The sequence below is a fragment of the Somniosus microcephalus genome, chromosome 28 (genome assembly GCF_052327205.1).
Source record: "Somniosus microcephalus isolate GS21.2 chromosome 28, FLI_Smic_1.0, whole genome shotgun sequence".
Lineage (NCBI taxonomy): Eukaryota > Metazoa > Chordata > Chondrichthyes > Squaliformes > Somniosidae > Somniosus > Somniosus microcephalus.
In genome coordinates, this window is record NC_141014.1 from 38,494,449 (window position 1) to 38,514,863 (window position 20,415).

Sequence of the window (20,415 nt, forward strand, 5' to 3'; positions counted from 1 at the left end):
AGTACTGAGGGAGCGCTGCACTGTCGGAGGGGCAGTACTGAGGGAGCGCTGCACTGTCGGAGGGGCAGTACTGTGGGAGGTCCGCACTGTTGGAGGGGCAGTACTGAGGGAGCGCTGCACTGTTGGAGGGGCAGTACTGAGGTAGCGCTGCACTGTCGGAGGGGCAGTACTGAGGTAGCGCTGCACTGTTAGAGGGGCAGTACTGAGGGAGCGCTGCACTGTCAGAGGGGCAGTACTGAGGGAGCGCCGCACTGTCGGAGGGGCAGTACTGTGGGAGGTCCGCACTGTCGGAGGGGCAGTATTGAGGGAGTGCCGCACTGTCGGAGGGGCAGTACTGAGGTAGCGCTGCACTGTCGGAGGGGCAGTACTGAGGTAGCGCTGCACTGTTGGAGGGGCAGTACTGAGGGAGTGCCGCACTGTCGGAGGGGCAGTACTGAGGGAGCGCCGCACTGTCGGAGGGGCAGTACTGAGGGAGTGCCACACTGTTGGCGGGGCAGTACTGAGGGAGCGCTGCACTGTCAGAGGGGCAGTACTGAGGGAGCGCCGCACTGTCGGAGGGGCAGTACTGAGGGAGCGCCACACTGTTGGAGGGGCAGTACTGAGGGAGCGCTGCACTGTCGGAGGGGCAGTACTGAGGTAGCACCGCACTGTCGGAGGGGCAGTACTGAGGTAGCGCTGCACTGTCGGAGGGGCAGTACTGAGGGAGCGCCGCACTGTCGGAGGGGCAGTACTGAGGTAGCGCCGCACTGTCGGAGGGGCAGTACTGAGGTAGCGCCGCACTGTCGGAGGGGCAGTACTGAGATAGCGCCGCACTGTCGGAGGGGCAGTACTGAGGGAGCGCTGCACTGTCGGAGGGGCAGTACTGAGGGAGCGCCGCACTGTCGGAGGGGCAGTACTGAGGGAGTGCCGCACTGTCGGAGGGGCAGTACTGAGGGAGCGCTGCACTGTCGGAGGGGCAGTACTGAGGGAGTTCCGCACTGTCGGAGGGGCAGTACTGAGGGAGCGCTGCACTGTCGGAGGGGCGGTACTGAGGGAGCGCCGCACTGTCGGAGGGGCAGTGCTGAGGGAGCGCCGCACTGTCGGAGGGGCGGTACTGAGGGAGCGTCGCACTGTCGGAGGGGCAGTACTGAGGGAGCGCCGCACTGTCGGAGGGGCAGTACTGAGGGAGCGCCGCACTGTCGGAGGGGCAGTACTGAGGGAGCGCCGCACTGTCGGAGGGACAGTACTGAGGGAGTTCCGCACTGTCGGAGGGGCAGTACTGAGGGAGCACTGCACTGTCGGAGGGGCAGTACTGAGGGAGCGCTGCACTGTCGGAGGGGCAGTACTGAGGTAGCGCTGCACTGTTAGAGGGGCAGTACTGAGGGAGCGCTGCACTGTCGGAGGGGCAGTACTGAGGGGGCGCCGCACTGTTGGAGGGGCAGTACTGAGGGAGCGCTGCACTGTCAGAGGGGCAGTACTGAGGGAGCGCCGCACTGTCGGAGGGGCAGTACTGAGGTAGCGCTGCACTGTCGGAGGGGCAGTACTGAGGTAGCGCTGCACTGTTAGAGGGGCAGTACTGAGGGAGCGCTGCACTGTCGGAGAGGCAGTACTGAGGGAGCGCCGCACTGTCGGAGGGGCAGTACTGTGGGAGGTCCGCACTGTCGGAGGGGCAGTACTGAGGGAGCGCCGCACTGTCGGAGGGGCAGTACTGAGGTAGCGCTGCACTGTCGGAGGGGCAGTACTGAGGTAGCGCTGCACTGTTAGAGGGGCAGTACTGAGGGAGCGCTGCACTGTCGGAGGGGCAGTACTGAGGGAGCGCCGCACTGTCGGAGGGGCAGTACTGTGGGAGGTCCGCACTGTCGCAGGGGCAGTACTGAGGGAGTGCCGCACTGTCAGAGGGGCAGTACTGAGGTAGCGCTGCACTGTCGGAGGGGCAGTACTGAGGTAGCGCTGCACTGTAGGAGGGGCAGTACTGAGGGAGTGCGGCACTGTCGGAGGGGCAGTACTGAGGGAGCGCCGCACTGTCGGAGGGGCAGTACTGAGGGAGCACCACACTGTTGGCGGGGCAGTACTGAGGGAGCGCTGCACTGTCAGAGGGGCAGTACTGAGGGAGCGCCGCACTGTCGGAGGGGCAGTACTGAGGGAGCGCCACACTGTTGGAGGGGCAGTACTGAGGGAGCGCTGCACTGTCGGAGGGGCAGTATTGAGGGAGCTCCGCACTGTTGGAGGGGCAGTACTGAGGGAGGTCCGCACTGTTGGAGGGGCAGTACTGAGGGAGGTCCGCACTGTTGGAGGGGCAGTACTGAGGGAGCGCTGCACTGTCGGAGGGGCAGTGCTGAGGGAGCGCCGCACTGTCGGAGGGGCAGTACTGTGGGAGGTCCGCACTGTCGGAGGGGCAGTACTGAAGGAGGGCCGCACTGTCGCAGGGGCAGTACTGAGGTAGCGCTGCACTGTCGGCGGGGCAGTACTGAGGTAGCGCTGCACTGTTAGAGGGGCAGTACTGAGGGAGCGCTGCACTGTCGGAGGGGCAGTACTGAGGGAGCGCCGCACTGTCGGAGGGGCCGTACTGTGGGAGGTCCGCACTGTCGGAGGGGCAGTACTGAGGGAGCGCCGCACTGTTGGAGGGGCAGTACTGAGGTAGCGCTGCACTGTCGGAGGGGCAGTACTGAGGTAGCGCTGCACTGTTAGAGGGGCAGTACTGAGGGAGCGCTGCACTGTTGGAGGGGCAGTACTGAGGGAGCGCTGCACTGTCGGAGGGGCAGTCCTGAGGGAGCGCCGCACTGTCGGAGGGGCAGTACTGTGGGAGGTCCGCACTGTCGGAGCGGCAGTACTGAGGGAGCGCCTCACTGTCGGAGGGGCAGTACTGAGGTAGCGCTGCACTGTCGGAGGGGCAGTACTGAGGTAGCGCTGCACTGTCAGAGGGGCAGTACTGAGGGAGCGCTGCACTGTTGGAGGGGCAGTACTGAGGGAGCGCTGCACTGTCGGAGGGGCAGTACTGTGGGAGGTCCGCACTGTTGGAGGGGCAGTACTGAGGGAGCGCTGCACTGTTGGAGGGGCAGTACTGAGGTAGCGCTGCACTGTCGGAGGGGCAGTACTGAGGTAGCGCTGCACTGTTAGAGGGGCAGTACTGAGGGAGCGCTGCACTGTCGGAGGGGCAGTACTGAGGGAGCGCCGCACTGTCGGAGGGGCAGTACTGTGGGAGGTCCGCACTGTCGGAGGGGCAGTATTGAGGGAGTGCCGCACTGTCGGAGGGGCAGTACTGAGGTAGCGCTGCACTGTCGGAGGGGCAGTACTGAGGTAGCGCTGCACTGTTGGAGGGGCAGTACTGAGGGAGTGCCGCACTGTCGGAGGGGCAATACTGAGGGAGCACCGCACTGTCGGAGGGGCAGTACTGAGGGAGTGCCACACTGTTGGCGGGGCAGTACTGAGGGAGCGCTGCACTGTCAGAGGGGCAGTACTGAGGGAGCGCCGCACTGTCGGAGGGGCAGTACTGAGGGAGCGCCACACTGTTGGAGGGGCAGTACTGAGGGAGCGCTGCACTGTCGGAGGGGCAGTACTGAGGTAGCACCGCACTGTCGGAGGGGCAGTACTGAGGTAGCGCCGCACTGTCGGAGGGGCAGTACTGAGGGAGCGCCGCACTGTCGGAGGGGCAGTACTGAGGTAGCGCCGCACTGTCGGAGGGGCAGTACTGAGGTCGCGCCGCACTGTTGGAGGGGCAGTACTGAGATAGCGCCGCACTGTCGGAGGGGCAGTACTGAGGGAGCGCTGCACTGTCGGAGGGGCAGTACTGAGGGAGCGCCGCACTGTCGGAGGGGCAGTACTGAGGGAGTTCCGCACTGTCGGAGCGGCAGTACTGAGGGAGCGCTGCACTGTCGGAGGGGCGGTACTGAGGGAGCGCCGCACTGTCGGAGGGGCAGTGCTGAGGGAGCGCCGCACTGTCGGAGGGGCGGTACTGAGGGAGCGTCGCACTGTCGGAGGGGCAGTACTGAGGGAGCGCCGCACTGTCGGAGGGGCAGTACTGAGGGAGCGCCGCACTGTCGGAGGGGCAGTACTGAGGGAACGCCGCACTGTCGGAGGGACAGTACTGAGGGAGTTCCGCACTGTCGGAGGGGCAGTACTGAGGGAGCGCTGCACTGTCGGAGGGGCAGTACTGAGGGAGCGCTGCACTGTCGGAGGGGCAGTTCTGAGGGAGCGCTGCACTGTCGGAGCGGCAGTACTGAGGGAGCGCCGCACTGTCGGAGGGGCAGTACTGAGGTAGCGCAGCACTGTCGGAGGGGCAGTACTGAGGGAGCGCCGCACTGTCGGAGGGGCAGTACTGAGGGAGCGCCGCACTGTCGGAGGGGCAGTACTGAGGGAGCGCCGCACTGTCGGAGGGGCAGTACTGAGGGAGCGCTGCACTGTCGGAGGGGCAGTACTGCGGGAGCGCCGCACTGTTGGAGGGGCAGTACTGAGGGAACGCCGCACTGTCGGAGGGACAGTACTGAGGGAGTTCCGCACTGTCGGAGGGGCAGTACTGAGGGAGCGCTGCACTGTCGGAGGGGCAGTACTGAAGGAGGGCCGCACTGTCGCAGGGGCAGTACTGAGGTAGCGCTGCACTGTCGGCGGGGCAGTACTGAGGTAGCGCTGCACTGTTAGAGGGGCAGTACTGAGGGAGCGCTGCACTGTCGGAGGGGCAGTACTGAGGGAGCGCCGCACTGTCGGAGGGGCCGTACTGTGGGAGGTCCGCACTGTCGGAGGGGCAGTACTGAGGGAGCGCCGCACTGTTGGAGGGGCAGTACTGAGGTAGCGCTGCACTGTCGGAGGGGCAGTACTGAGGTAGCGCTGCACTGTCTCACCGGTATCCTGGGCCAATATTTATCCCTCCATCAACATCAGTAAAGTAGATGATCTGGTCATTATCACATTGTTGTTTGTGGGAGCTTGCTGTGTGGAAATTGGCTACCACGTTTCCTACATTGCAACAGTGACTGCACTTCAAAATGTATTTCATTGGCTGTGAAGTGCTTTGAGACGTCCTGAGGTCGTGAAAGTCGCTATAAAAATGTAAGTCTTTCATTTATATCTAAATACAGGCTGTTGTACCTGAGAAAATTTGCCTTTCTGAAATCATGCAAATATTACAAAATTAATAAACTCCAGTAAATGAAAGTAAATCAATGCAGAAAATGGCACTGTGCTGGGATGAGGCTGAAGCAGAGCCTGGGCCTGAGGAAGGCGGGATGGGCCAGGGCTCCTGTGGGCCCTGATTGGTGGCAGTGTCGCCCCGCCCCCTGACAGGAGGCCTGCCATAGGTGGAGAGGGCTGTCAGTCAGGCCAGTCACGCAGTGCTGGGGAAGATGGCGGACAGGCCGGGTGAGCAGCGACACAATGTAGCGGCCGCGGTTCCACAGCCCGATACAGTGTGTCCCCGGCCGCACGGGTACAGCGGAGGGAGGCTCAGGGGCGAGAGAGGCTGCGGGCAAGCTCCCCCTGACCGGGCGCAGCTCACCCCGGGCCAGAGACGGGCTGTGAGCCCCAGGGTGCACCGTCTCCTGGGCTAGAGTGAGCCAGGGGTGGGGGCAGTCTGTCCCAGGAGGGAGAGGGGGGAAGGGGGAGTCTGTGGGCAAGGTCACCTTGACCGGGTACAGCTCACCCTGACCGGGTACAGCTCGCCCCGACCGGGGGCAGCTCGCCCCGACCGGGGGCAGCGCACCCCGGGGCCAGAGAGTCTTTTGTTCACCCTGGAGTGAGGCAGGGGGGAATCTAACCCGGGGAGAAGGGTGAGATCGAGAGGAAGGGCTCGGGGGAGGGCTCAGGAGAGGGTTAGGCTGTGGGCAAGGTCACCCTGATCGGGCACAGCTCACCTTGGGGCCAGAGAGGGGCTTTGAGCATGGGGTTCACCCTGGAGTGAGCCAGGAGGGGCAGCCTATCTCAGGGACAGGGTGTGGGCAAGGTCACCCTGACCGAGCAGAGCTCACCCTGGGGCCAGAGAGGGGCAGAGAGTGCGGCGTTCACCCTGGAGTGAGCCAGGGAGGCAGTCTATCTCTGGGAGAGGGATGAGAGAGATAGGAGGAGGGGAGGGAGAGGGTGTGGGCAAGGTAACCCCAACCAGGCACAACTCACCCCGGGGCCAGAGAGCCTGGGGTTCACCCTGGAGTGAGCTAGAGTGAGCCGGGGGTGTGGGAATCTAACCCGGGGAGAGGGCTCGGGGAGGGAGCGGCTGTGGGTTAGGTCACCCTGACCAGGCACAGCTCACCCTGGGGCCGTGAGCCAGTTTATTGGGGTTCAGAGCCGGGGGGGGGGGGCAATCTAACCCAGCTAGAGCACGAGGGTCTGTGAGCCGGTCCCTCGGGGTGAGCCAGGGTGCGGTCTAACTCTGAGAGAGAGAAGCCGTGAGCTGCTGGGGTGTTGGGGGTCAGAGTGGGAAGGATCTAACCCGGAGATAATAAGGAACAACATGCAGATACTATTTTTTAAGGGCAGTTTAATTCATCAGGAATGTGCAACACTGCACGATTTAACCAGCTAGGGGCTGGGGGACGGGGGTTAATCTGATGGTGGAAGCTTATCGATATCTATCGGTATACTCACTATATATAAATAAAATATATTTATATAGTATCTATATGTATTATAATTTTCGGGGAGTGATTGTGGGTATATAATGTATATAACGTTGGTTTGGTGGTAATGGTAATGAAAACGATTCCTTGAAGCTATAACTGGGCATTGTAATATTTGCAGTATTGAGAAGGTTAATATTTTTCCTTGTTTAGGAAGAAAACTGTTAAGATTTACTGTTCAGATGTTAATTGAGTGGATTACAGTTGTACAGGGCCCTGGTGAGACCACACCTGGAGTACTGTGTACAGTTTTGGTCTCCTTACCTAAGAAAGGATATACTTGCCATAGAGGGAGTGCAACATGGTTGATTTCAACAACAGACTGATTTCCTGGGCTGGCAGGACTGTTGTATGAGGAGAGATTGGGTCGACTAGGCCTGTATTCACTAGAGTTTAGAAGAATGAGAGGGGATCTCATCGAAACGTATAAAATTCTGACAGGGTTAGACAGACTGGATGCAGGGAGGATGTTTCCCCTGGCTGGGGGGTCTAGAACGAGGGGTCACAGTCTCAGGATACGGGGTAGGACATTTAGGACTGAGATGAGAAATTTCTTCACTCAGAGGGTGTTGAATCTGTGGAATTCTCTACCACAGAAGGCTGTGGAGGCCAAGTCACTGAATATATTGAAGAAGGAGATAGATAGATTTCTAGACACAAAAGGCATCAAGGGGTCTGGGGAGAGAGGGGGAATATGGTATTGAGATAGAGGATCAGCCATGATCGTATTGAATGGCGGAGCCGGCTCGAAGGGCCAAATGGCCGACTCCTGCTCCTATGTTTCTGTGATTAAGATGGCTCTGGATGGGCTGGAATGTTAGACTTCTGTATAGAAGGGGGTTGAGTGTGATGGTTTGAGGGTGTGATTTGGACGGAGTAAATTTCTACGAAGCATGTCGGCCCAGATTAGGTGCTCAAGTCTCTGGAGCGCAGCTTGCACCCAAACACCGTTTTGACTTGGGCAAGAGCACCACCTGACTGAACCAAGCTGCACAGACTGCAGTGGTTCAAGAAGGCGGCTCACCACCACCTCCTCAAGGGTAACTAGGGACGGTCAATAAATGTCGGCCTTGCCAGTGACGCTCACGTCCCGTGAACGAATGAATTAAAAAAAATAACGATCTCATTCCGCTATGTGTCAGCTGTGGCTCAGTGGGCAGCGCTCTCGCCTCTTGAGTCAGAAGGTCGTGGTTTCGAGTCCCACTCCAGAGACTTGAGTACATAAAGCTAGGCTGACACTCCCAGTGCAGTACTGAGGGAGTGCCGCACTGTCGGAGGGGCAGTACTGAGGGAGCGCTGCACTGTCGGAGGGGCAGTACTGAGGGAGCGCCGCACTGTCGGAGGGACAGTACTGAGGGAGCGCCACACTGTCGGAGGGGCAGTACTGAGGGAGCACTGCACTGTCGGAGGGGCATAACAAAAACAGCTTATTTGGCCATTATCACATTGCTGTTTGTGGGAGCTTGCTGTGGGCAAATTGGCTGCCGCGTTTCCCACATTACAACAGTGACCACACTTCAAAAAGTACTTAATTGGCTGTTAAAGCACTTCCTCGAGTGTTGATCTATTTTGACCATTGTTTCTGTGTCAGCAGTTCCAGTGGCGGAGAAGCGTCTGATGGACGTGAAGCTGGGGGAGCTGTCCCGTTGGGTCACTGCGCGGGATTTCACGCCCAACGGCATGCTAGCGGCTTTACGCCGAGGTGAGTGTGTAATCGTAACCGGATCTGGAAATAAAAGTGGGCGGCGACGGTCTTAACGCGAGAACAGGTGGACTTGTTCCGTGCCTCATTCTTTCCTGCCCTTTAATCAAGCTTCATGTTTGTTAAATTAATATATATATTTTTTGCCTGGTGGATACACTGTTAGCCACTGACGTGCGTGTGTTATGGGGTCTCGGGATTGAATTGGGGGCAGTTGGGAGGTGAAGGGTTTTTGACTCTCTGGGCAAGGAGCTTCACGTTCAGGTCGGAGCTTGATGAGGTCAGGAACAGGATGGCCCTCGTTGTGCGCACGTTTGTACTCTGCTCTTCCATAAGACTTAAAGTTCCATCTATGGCCTGTGCTGAGGGCAGCTGTAGGGGTGCTAGATAGTGTCAGTGCCACTAGGGGGGAAGAAAAGATATGGGGGGAGGGAGGGGGCGGTGGAAGGAAAGAGCCAATATTCCTGCCCCTTTATTGCTATCCACTGACCAGAGTGAAAGTGCCCATGTGCCCCTGGGTTATTTCTGATGCCTGTCACGGTAGAATAGACCGTTGACACTTGCCCGCTGTCAAGTGAAAGGAGAATGGGTGAGTTACCACGGGACTGTGGCCCGAGTCCATGTCTTCAGGAGAAAGGTGGGGAAGTGCAAGAAGCTAATTGTACAGGAGTTATGCTGAACCTTTATAAAGTGCTGGTTAGGCCACAACTGGAGTATTGCGTCCAGTTCTGGTCACCACACTTTAGGAAGGATGTGAAGGCCCTCGAGAGGGTGCAGAGGAGATTTACCAGAATGGTTCCGGGGATGGGGGATCTTAGCTACAAGGACAGGTTGGAGAAGCTGGATTTGTTTTCATTAGAGCAAAGGAGGTTGAGGGGTGATTTGATAGAGGTGTACAAGATTATGACGGGTTTGGATAGGCTAGACGGGGAAAGGCTGTTCCCACTAGTTGATGGTACAAGGACTAGGGGACACAGATTTAAGGTTCTGGGCAAGAGATACAGGGGGGATGTGAGGAAAAACTTTTTTACGCAGCGAGTGGTGAGGACCTGGAACTCGCTGCCGACGGAAGTGGTGGAAGCGGAGACACTCAATGTTTTCAAGGGGAGACTGGATAGGCACGTGAGGGAAATAAACTTGCAGGGCTACGGGGATAGAGCGGGGGAATGGGACTGACTGGATTGCTCTACAGAGAGAGCCGGCACGGACTCGATGGGCCGAATGGCCTCCTCCAGTGCTGTTATGACTCTTGAGTGTATTGGCTGGTGCAGTTTCCCGTACAGACTTTGCAATACGATGAGAGAACCCGGGTGACAACCGGTGCTGTTTTCACCGTCTGATTTGAAATCCTGCAAAGCCGCGCTGCCGTACGGACGAGCTGGTAATGGCAACTGCGATTTAACCTGTGCCTGTGGTGCTTCTCTCCTTTCTCCCCCTTCCAGGTCATAGCCGGTATTACAACAAGTACATTAACGTGAAGCGAGGCGGGATCGGTGGCGTCGCCATGGTGCTGGCTGGCTATGTCCTCATCAGTTACATCTGGGAGTACGATCACCTCAGTAAGTGGAGCTTTCTTTTGGTGGGGGGGGGGAGGGGGGAGGTGGGGAGCAGAGCTGATGCTAACTCTTAACTACCGAGCAAGCCACTCCCACATCCCGAGAATATTTTTTCCCCCGTCTCCCATCACCGCGTGAGAAATATTCTGGAACTCCCGACCCAACCACGTTGTGGGAGGCACCTTCACCACACGGACTGCAGCTGCTCAAGAAGGCGGCTCACCACCAAATAAGAATTAGGAGCAGGAGTCGGCCATTCGGCCCCCTTGAGCCTGCTCCTCCATTCAATAAGATCATGGCTGATCTACGACCTCAACTCCACTTTCCTGCCCGATCCCCATATCCCTTGATTCCCCATGAGTCCAAAAATCTCTCAATCGCTGCCTTGAATATACTCAACGACTGAGCCTCCACAGCCCTCTGTGGTGGAGAATTCCAAAGATTCACCACCCTCTGAGTGAAGAAATTCCTCCTCATCTCAGTCCTCAATGGTCAACCCCTTATCCTGAGACTGTGACCCCTGGTTCTAGACTCCCCAGCCAGGGGGAAACAACCTCTCAGCATCTACCCTGTCAATTCCCCCCTTCAGAATCTTGTATGTTTCAATGAGATCACCTCATTCTTCTAAACTCCAGAGAGGAGAGGCCCACCTTCTCGTGGGGCAACTAAGGAATGGGCAAACAAATGCCAGCAGCACCCACATCCCAAGAAGCATCATCTGCAATGACTCGGGCGTTGGGATTGGTTGCCATCGTGCGATCGCTGAAGGTCCACCGCCACCTTTCTCGGCAGCTAGGGCTGGCCAATGAGTCTGGCCTTGCCAACATCCTTTGGCAGTGACACTGCTTATTTTAGTATCCATGTTATATGCAGCTCCCCCACTTTAGGAGTTCCCTTTAGTGGGGGGGAATATTATAAAAGTTACGGTAGTCATGATTGCTCCGAACCCAGGAGGAGGACCCCTACTTACCCTGAATCCACCCCATTCACACACGGAGCCCGTTTTAAGGCATCCAGGAGGCGGAATGTGGTGACAGCGGCATTGGAACTATGCAGGCAGCTCCTGCCTTGTTGAACTGGAGGCGGTTGTGTGGTGTATGGGAGGAGCTCCGAGAGCGAAGGTCGTGGGTTCAAGTCCCGCTCCAGAGACTTGAAGACACAATCCAGGCCGACACTCCCAGTGCCAGTACTGAGGGAGTGCTGCATTGTCGGAGGGGCAGTACTGAGGGAGCGCCGCGCTGTCGGAGGGGCAGTACTGAGGGAGCGCTGCACTGTTGGAAGAGCAGTACTGAGGGAGTGCTGCATTGTCGGAGGGGCAGTACTGAGGGAGCGCCGCGCTGTCGGAGGGGCAGTACTGAGGGAGCGCCGCACTGTCGGAGGGGCAGTACTGAGGGAGCGCCGCACTGTCGGAGGGGCAGTACTGAGGGAGTGCTGCACTGTTGGAAGAGCAGTACTGAGGGAGCGCTGCACTGTTGGAAGAGCAGTACTGAGGGAGCGCTGCACTGTTGGAAGAGCAGTACTGAGGGAGTGCTGCATTGTCGGAGGGGCAGTACTGAGGGAGCGCCGCGCTGTCGGAGGGGCAGTACTGAGGGAGCGCTGCACTGTTGGAAGAGCAGTACTGAGGGAGCGCCACACTGTCGGAGGCGCAGTACTGAGGGAGAGCTGCACTGTCGGAGGGGCAGTACTAAGGGGGCGCTGCACTGTTGGAGGGGCAGTACTGAGGGAGCGCTGCACTGTCAGAGGGGCAGTACTAAGGGGGCGCTGCACTGTCGGAGGGGCAGTACTGAGGGAGCGCTGCACTGTCAGAGGGGCGGTACTGAGGGAGCGCCGCACTGTCGGAGGGGCAGTACTAAGTGGGCGCTGCACTGTCGGAGGGGCAGTACTGAGGGAGCGCTGCACTGTCAGAGGGGCAGTACTGAGGGAGAGCTGCACTGTCGGAGGGGCAGTACTAAGGGGGCGCTGCACTGTTGGAGGGGCAGTACTGAGGGAGCGCCGCACTGTCGGAGGGGCAGTACTGAGGGAGCGCCGCACTGTCGGAGGGGCAGTACTGAGGGAGTGCTGCACTGTCAGAAGTGCCGTCTTTCAGATGAGATGTTAAACCGAGGCCCCGTCTGCTCTCTCAGGTGGACGTAAAAGATCCCATGGCACTATTTCGAAGAAGAGCAGGGGGGAGTTCTCCCCGGTGTCCTGGGGCCAATATTTATCTCTAAAACAGGTTATCTGGTCATTATCACATTGCTGTTTGTGGGAGCTTGCTGTGTGCAAATTGGCTGCCGCGTTTCCTACATTACAACAGTGACCACACTTCAAAAAGTATTTCATTGGCTGTAAAGTGCTTTGAGGCGTCCTGAGGTTGTGAAAGGTGCTGTAGAAATGCGAGTTCCTTCTTTCACAAGCTGTACATCTGATGCACTCTTTAGAAAGGTCAGTAACGTTCAGTGTGCAATCGTTGCCCACTGTCCTTTTGACTGATAGTGTTTTTCCTCCCTCAGAGCACCAGCGTTGGAGGAAGTACCACTGAACCACTGGTGAATTCCGGATCATTCCGCTCGCTGTAATTTATGACATTTTAAAGAAACGACTGTTTGAGTTAGGATCATGGAAAATAAAACTAGGACCAGTTTCAATGTAGATTTGTGGTGTTTTTTTCTGTGGGGTGAAATGGAGGGTGTTTACTGTCTCTACCAGTTTAATCCGATATGGGGAAGTTGTTTTTGGTACAACCAAAACTCCTTCCCGTCTAAAATTCTGGTCCTCCCACTACGTCTGGCAAAATCCAAGCTGGAGCAGGGGGTTCAGTCTAATTAGGGTCACAGTAGTGACTGGGGCCACTAATCGGATGAGACGTTAAACCGAGGCTCCGTCTGCTCTGAGGTGGATGTAAAAGATCCCATGGCACTATTTCGAAGAAGAGCAGGGGAGTTCTCCCCGGTGTCCTGGGCCCAATATTTATCCCTCAACCAACATCACTAAAACAGATGATCTGGTCATTGTCACATTGCTGTTTGTGGGAGCTTGCTGTGTGCAAATTGGCTGCCGCGTTTTCCCCCCAAAAAAGTACTTTGTTGGCTGTAAAGCGCTTTGAGACGTCCGGTGGCCGTGAAAGGCGCTATATAAATGCAAGTAAGTCCGTCGTCTTTCTAATCCGATAACGAGAGTTTAAATCCCACTGTGGTTAGTTTGTGAATTTGAATTCAGTTTTATAGTTTAAAAAAAAAAAAATGGTGTCGGTAAAAGTGACCACGAACCCGGAGCAGCGAGCCTGCGGCTCAGTGTTAGCATTCCCGCCTCTGAGTCAGAAGGTGCAGGGTTCGATTCCCACTCCAGACAGTCCCAGCGAGTGGAAACCGGAGCTCCGGCTTTGAATTCTGGGTTGACATTTTAAGACGTTTAAATAATTCACCCTTGACCTTTAACCCATCTAACAGTTTACAAAGTTCAGACCCGAGGAACAGACATAGATACATAGAAGATAGGAGCAGGAGTAGGCCATTCGGCCCCTCGAGCCTGCTCCGCCATTTAATGAGATCATGGCTGATCATCCAAATTCAGTACCCTGTCCCTGCCTTCTCCCCATATCCCTTGATCCCTTTAGCCTTAAGAAATATATCCAACTCCTTCTTGAATATATTTAATGAATTGGCCTCAACTGCCTTCTGTGGTAGAGAATTCCACAGGTTCACCACTCTCTGGGTGAAGAAATTCCTCCTCATCTCACTCCTAAATGGCTTACCCCTTATCCTTAGACTGTGACTCCTGGTTCTGGACTCCCCCACCGTCGGGAACATCCTTCCTGCATCTAGTCTGTCTAGTCCTGTTAGAATTTTATAAGTTTCAATGAGATCCCCTCTCATTCTTCTAAACTCCAGCGAGTATAAGCCTAACTGACCCAATCTCTCCTCGTACGTCATTCCTGCCATCCCAGGTATTAGCCTGGTGAATCTTCGCTGAACTCCTTCCATGGCAAGAACATCCTCAGATAAGGCGACTAAAACTGCACACAATACTCAAGATGTGGTCTCACCAAGGCCCTGTACAACTGCCGCAAGACATCCTTGTTCCTGTACTCAAACCCCCTCGCTATGAAGGCCAACATACCATTTGCCGCCTTAACCGCCTGCTGCACCTGCATGCTTACCTTCAGCGACTGGTGCACAAGGACACCCAGGTCTCGTTGCACAGACAACACAAAACACAAGGATTCGAGAATAACTTTCTTTTTACTTAAAATCAGCAAGAGGTTACAAGTTAAGCTCACACAAAACTGTTGCATATAATGGTCCCGATTATATCTAAGCATATGCAGGTTTATTTCCTTTCTTTAAACTGAAAACAATTATAAGCCAACACTACATATGCACTAACACCAGCGAGTGGTCAGTTCGGCGATGGCTAGATATACGACTTTAGCTGACAACTGACCAAGTTGCCCCCTGACTGCAGCAGCCCCGAGTGTCTTAAAACAGCACCCCTCGTACCCTAAAAACCTGGGCAGGCTCCTCAGTGCGTATGTGCCCCAAACTGTGTGACAAATGGCCGGCAGTTGTTTTCCTCTTATCAGTGGGCCCCCAAGGCCCTTCACACCATCTGCCTGAAGATGTTCCTGTCTTTGTAACACCCAACCATTTGTTCCTGTTCAGGGTCTGTCGCTTCCTTATCTGATTAACAGCTTTCGTACAAAGTTCCCACAGGAACCAACCTCTCAGCCTCTTGAAGCATGCTGGTATATTAAATTTGGTCAACCTTTTAAGTTTGGTCAAGTTATAGCACATTTTTATGGCTTATTCTTACAATATCCAGCGGGATACTTGTGTCCGCTGGGTGTGGGTGGTTCCCTCCCTCATCACGTGGGTTGTGGGAGCCCATAAACCCACCCGCCGTACTGGGAAAACCCTCCCTGTCGGCTGGGATAAAATAGTCACGGCCCATGGAAGGAGCATTCACGTCACGGCCTGTCCGATGGTTAATTGGCCCCAGAATCCTCCCACTGCTTCACACTGGGCTCAGAGGGAAGGCACAAAAACGGTGACAACCCTGAATCTGTTAGATTGACGTTAAAAAATCCTACTCATTCACTAACGCCCTTTATGGAAGGAGACTTACTGTCCTTACCCTGCCTGGCCTACATGTGACTCCAGTCCCACACCAACGTGGTTGACTCTTAACGGCCCTCCGAAGTGGACAATAAATGTCAGCCTTGCCAGTGACGCCCTTCGCCTGAGTGAATTCAAAGAAAGTAATTTGAAGACGAGCAAGGGGAGTTCTCCCCGGTGTCCTGGCCAATGTTTATCCCTCAACCAACATCATTAAAACTCAACATTGGCCCAGAAATTCGGGTCGGAGGCTTCCCGCGGGTGCAAGCCCCCGACCTGCACTTACCTTGCGTGCCGCCAGTTGAGCTGTAGGGCCCCGTGGAATTCCGCTCCGGGGCCTGGCCCAGCTGCCGGCGCGCTGTGCTTGCGTGTCCCAGGGGCGTAGTTAGTGCGATGCGTCCCCTGGGATCACGTGGGCCATGGGCAGCCAATCGGAGGAGGGAAAAGCCCATTCATAAGATTGACTAAAGACCTGTCAAAACTTATAAATACTACGGGCCCCAAAATAGCAGTAAACCTTCAAATAATTTTTTTTTTAAATCACACTTTTTAAATAAACTATAAATTACATTAAATAACTATTTTAAACAATAATTTAAATTTTTGAAAAAAATAATTTTATATTATAACGGGGCTAAAAATAAACTTACCTTGCTTTAAAGTATTTAAAAATAATAAACCTGTGGAAAAAATGTTTTAATTTTAATTAATTGACCACTTACCTTGCAAAAAGCAGGCCTTACGCCTGCTTTTTAAATGTGTAAATCCTGCAGGCTTACCCTCCCGGGAAAACCTGTAAAAAAAAAACCTAAGTTCAAAGCGCACGAGCAGCCTCCCCTGCGCGCGCGTTCGACCTCTGAACCCCTTCGTTCAGAGGATCGGAAGTGCCGGTTTCCCGCGCATGCGCAGTGCATGCAGAAAACCGACAATTCCATTCGGCCTACGGGTGAGTACCCCGTGCGTACTCACCCGTGGAGAGCCGAATTTCTGGGCCAAAATCTCATTGCTGTTTGTGTGAGCTTGCTGTGCACAAACTGGCTGCTGCATCACAACAGTGACTACACTTAAAAAGTTGTGAAAGGCACAATATAAATAAAACTTTATTTTGCAGTGGGGGAAAGAGTTAAACTGACATCGCTGACAGTTTCGCTGAATGGTGTAAGGAAGACGGGCTACCATGAAAGACCACATCCATAAAGATGCGGTCAAAGATATAGTTGACCTTTGGAGAGATATAAAACAATTAAATGGAGACTGGATGTCCAGCATTTCAACTGCCCGTAAGAACTTTATTACCTAGGTTACATTCCAAGGTATCTTTTAATTAGCATTCAGCAGTTTGAGGGATTGATTGCGGAGGCAGCTTATACATGTTTATATTAAGATTCGTAACCAATCCGTGAAGGTGCATGCGGGCCAAGATCCAATCAGGTGGCAGGAATGAATTTAGCATGAGGTGGCCATGCTTATTGTAATGTATAAAAATGTAGTGTTTTTTGTAACAATTTGGAAAAGTCTGGCTAAGACAGCAGACTGTTTCCCCACCGGTGCAATAAAGACAACTTGACTATCGATCTGAAACCTTGTGTCGAGTGTTGGTTTAAAATACTCCACAACAAATTCAAGGTGGGTACACAACTGAGTTTTTAACCATGCCCATGACTGGATTGACATCTGGCTTTGCTGCCGCTCCTGAGATAGGCATGCCTGGTTGTTCATTATTGTCCATCCGATGGGTGCGCACAGATCGGGGGTAAAGCAACTTAAAAAAGGGCAGCACCATTTCGAGTCGGAACCCTCGGTTTAGGCGCCGTTCCCTCAGCTGTACACAAGCCTCGCACCAGTTCCTGCAGACTTTTGAGCCGAGCCTCCGTACCGTGGTGGAGGTCACCAAGTAAGCAATTGGCCACCCTAGTGGTTTGGACGCTCGTCACCGGAAGGGTGAAAGATTCTCCGGGACAGCAACCCGCAGATAGTTTATGATCATTATTAAGAGGCCGCGCTGTCGGAGTTCAGCTTTTCCTTCTGTGTTTTGCAGCGAGAGGAATCTTTCCAAGGTGGGTGAATCTATTTCAGTGGATGTTCAAAGTGTAACCTTTATTAAAAGATAGTGATCAATGGTCAACCGAGATTAACTTTTAGAAACATAAAAAAATAGGAGCAGGAGTCGGCCATTCAGCCCTTCGAGCCTGCTCCACCATTCAATATGATCATGGCTGATCCTCTATCTCAATACCATATTCGCGCTCTCTCCCCATACCCCTTGATGCCTTTTGTGTCTAGAAATCTATCTATCTCCTTCTTAAATATATTCAGTGGCTTGGCCTCCATCGCCTTCTGTGGTAGAGAATTCCACAGGTTCACCACCCTGAGTGAAGACATTTCTCCTCATCTCAGTCCTAAATGTCCTACCCTGTATCCTGAGACTGTGACCCCTTGTTCTAGACCCCCCAGCCAGGGGAAACATCCTCCCTGCCTCCAGTCTGTCTAGCCCTGGCAGAATTTTATACGTTTCGATGAGATCCCCTCTCGTTCTTTTAAACTCGAGTGAACACAGGCCTAGTCGACCCAAACTCTCCTCATACGACAGTCCTGCCATCCCAGGAATCAGTCTGGTGAACCTTCGCTGCACTCCCTCTATGGCAAGTATATCCTTTCTTAGGTAAGGAGACCAAAACTGCACACAGTACTCGAGGTGTGGTCTCACCATGCTCCACACAAGCCTCCTCCCACCCTACTTCATCGAACTCCATCACCGTATCTGATAAAGGTCCCCACACACTCCTTCAGAGTTCTTACCCCTGCCTCAGATCAACGCTGCGGCATTTTCATTTTGCGTAAGATTTATGAGAATGATTCCAGGGATGAGGGACTTCAGTTACGTGGATAGACTGGAGAAGCTGGGGTTGTTCTCCTTGGAGCAGAGAAGGTTGAGAGGAGATTTGAACAAGGTGTTCAAAATCATCAGGGGTCCAGACAGAGTAGATAGAGAGAAACTGTTCCCATTGCTGGAAGGGTCGAGAACCAGAGGACACAGATTTAATGTGATTGGCAGAAGAACCAAAGGCGACATGAGGAAAAACTTACGCAGCGAGTGGTTGTGAAGTGGAATGCACTGCCTGAGAGGGTGGTGGAGGCAGATTCAATCCTGGCTTTCAAAAGGAAATTGGATCAGTACCTGAAAGAAAAAAGATTTGCAGGGCTACGGGGAACGGGCGGGGGAGTGGGACTAGCTGAAGGGCTCTTGCAGAGAGCCGGCACGGGCTCGACGGGCCGATTGGCCTACTGAGCTGTAACCATTCTATGATGACAGTCACCCTTGTGGCCTCTGAGATTCAGTGCCAGTCTGTGGTGCTCAGGATTCCTGTCCGTGAGGAACTCTTTGAAGCTGAAATGAGTTTGGGGAGCAACCTACGAGTTCACGACCTTTGCACTCTGCAGCCAATGAACTCCGCCACCTGAGCAGAGAACGCCCTCGTCCCACCGGTCATGTTTAGTAGCAGAACGGTGCTTGGGCCCTAAAGGAGAGGGCACAGGGTGTTCTACCCACTGAAGTGAGAAAAGTTCACGGGGAGTTCTACAACAGTATGGGTAAGAAATTCAGCAAAAGGAACAAAGTTGTTGTTTTATCCATTACTTCCTTCTCCGATACTGTAAACCATGTCTCTGCTTCTGAAAAGGAAAAACTTATTAATCGTAACATTATTGTCCGTGTCGACGACACACTCCAGTCCCTCCAGTGCCCACCGGTTGCAGAAAGCCTCAGGCGTATCGGCGGACACCGCGTGCTCCGTCTCCAGGGACGCCCGGGCGCGAACGTGGCCGCGGAAGAGAGGCAGGCAGCCGCAGCGAACGGTCCCCGCCAACGTTGTCTCTAAGCCATGCGGCTGCGCAGCAACGGGAAAGGTCTCGCGCGGGGCCGCTCACCAGCTTTTCCACCGCGAGTACCGCGCACGGGCAGAAATCTAAAGGGACCACGCAGTAAAAGAAACAGGCCGCGCAGAGCAAAGCGCCGCTCACAGGAAACGTCGGTCCCCTCCACCGCACTCTGCCTGGACCTGTTAATGGCCACCTTGGCCAGGCCCAGGAGCGGACCCACGAGGAGCTCCTCTGACCGGCCCGCTCCCCTCCGCACCGGGCGGCCAAAGATCAGGAGCGTGGGGACTGAAGTGCAGCCAGAAATTGAGAGGCAGCCCCCCTTTTCGAATAGCGGAGGCGGGGCTGCAATCCCTCACACTCCGTCTAGACGTGGAACGCGGACTCCTCCAGTGCTCTTGTCTCTCCCCCTCCAGGTCCACAGTCAAGCATACGACCACCAACACCTACAGCTGAGTCTGGCTGGGGCCAAGTGGATCGGGCTCCTGAGCAGGGATTCATTATTGATGATAGAAACATAGAAGATAGGAGCAGGAGTCGGCCATTCGGCCCCTCGAGCCTGTTCCACCATTCAGTATGATCATGGCTGATCATCCAAATTCAGTACCCTGACCCTGCTTTCTCCCCATACCCCTTGATCCCTTTAGCCTTAAGAAATATATCCAACTCCTTCTTGAATATATTTAATGAATTGGCCTCTACTGCCTTCTGTGGTAGAGAATTCCACAGGTTCACCACTCTCTGGATGAAGAAATTCCTGCTCATCTCACTCCTAAATGGCTTACCCCTTATCCTTAGACTGTGACCCCTGGTTCTGGACTCCCCCGCCATCGGGAGCATCCTTCCTGCATCTAGTTTGTCTAGTCCTGTTAGAATTTTATAAGTTTCAATGGCTGATCCTCTATCTCAATACCATATTCCCGCTCTCTCCCCTTACCCATTGATGCCTTTTGTGTCTAGAAATCTATCTAGCTCCTTCTTAAATATATTCAGTGACTTGTCCTCCACAGCCTTCTGTGGTAGAGAATTCCACAGGTTCATCACCCTCTGAGTGAAGAAATTTCTCCCCATCTCAGTCCGAAATGTCCTAACCCCATATCCTGAGACTGTGACCCCTCGTTCTCGACCCCCCCAGCCAGGGGAAACATCCTCCCTGCATCCAGTCTGTCTAGCCCTGTCAGAATTTTATACGTTTCAATGATTGTTATAGACCCCCAGGTCAGACACCTGAATGTGATGAGTTACTATGGAAACTACAGGTGAGACCAAAATTAGGGGCCATAAATATAAGAGGCTGGAGTCACTACGACTCTCTTAAGAGTTACGGCAGGGCTTTTGAGGAAGTCTCGCAAGCCTGTAAGTCTTAATCTTAAGGAGTCTAGGCTTACAAAGAGGCTGTGGCCGTTTTTTGAGTTGTAAGTCGCAGTCAGTCGTACCTCCACACCGCCCCGCTGGGAAACACGCCGATGTTGGTGAAACGTCTGGCTGAGGAACTCACTGTATGATCGGCGGCGCTCATGCTTTGCGTAAGAGGGGAATGGCAAACCAAAGACAAATGGTCCGTTTTGGGTGGGGCCCAGACAAAAGCCCCCCCCGTCAGACTCGCT

At 54.6% G+C, this 20,415-nt stretch overlaps 1 protein-coding gene across 2 annotated transcripts; it reads left to right on the forward strand.

The window, feature by feature from the left end:
• The first annotated feature begins 5,223 nt into the window (after positions 1 to 5,223).
• LOC147099625 (ATP synthase F(0) complex subunit f, mitochondrial-like) lies at positions 5,224 to 12,470 on the forward strand. 2 transcript variants are annotated; one of them, XM_085969887.1, is made up of 4 exons: positions 5,224 to 5,331; positions 8,176 to 8,283; positions 9,726 to 9,842; positions 12,332 to 12,470. In XM_085969887.1, exons 1-4 carry the CDS (start codon positions 5,316 to 5,318, stop codon positions 12,358 to 12,360), a joined length of 270 nt encoding a protein of 89 aa, XP_085826013.1. In that variant the 5' UTR covers positions 5,224 to 5,315; the 3' UTR covers positions 12,361 to 12,470. The 2 variants fall into 2 exon arrangements, with proteins under 2 accessions (XP_085826013.1, XP_085826012.1); XM_085969886.1 differs by having other exon boundaries at positions 5,245 to 5,331; positions 8,173 to 8,283.
• The last annotated feature ends 7,945 nt before the right edge of the window (positions 12,471 to 20,415 follow it).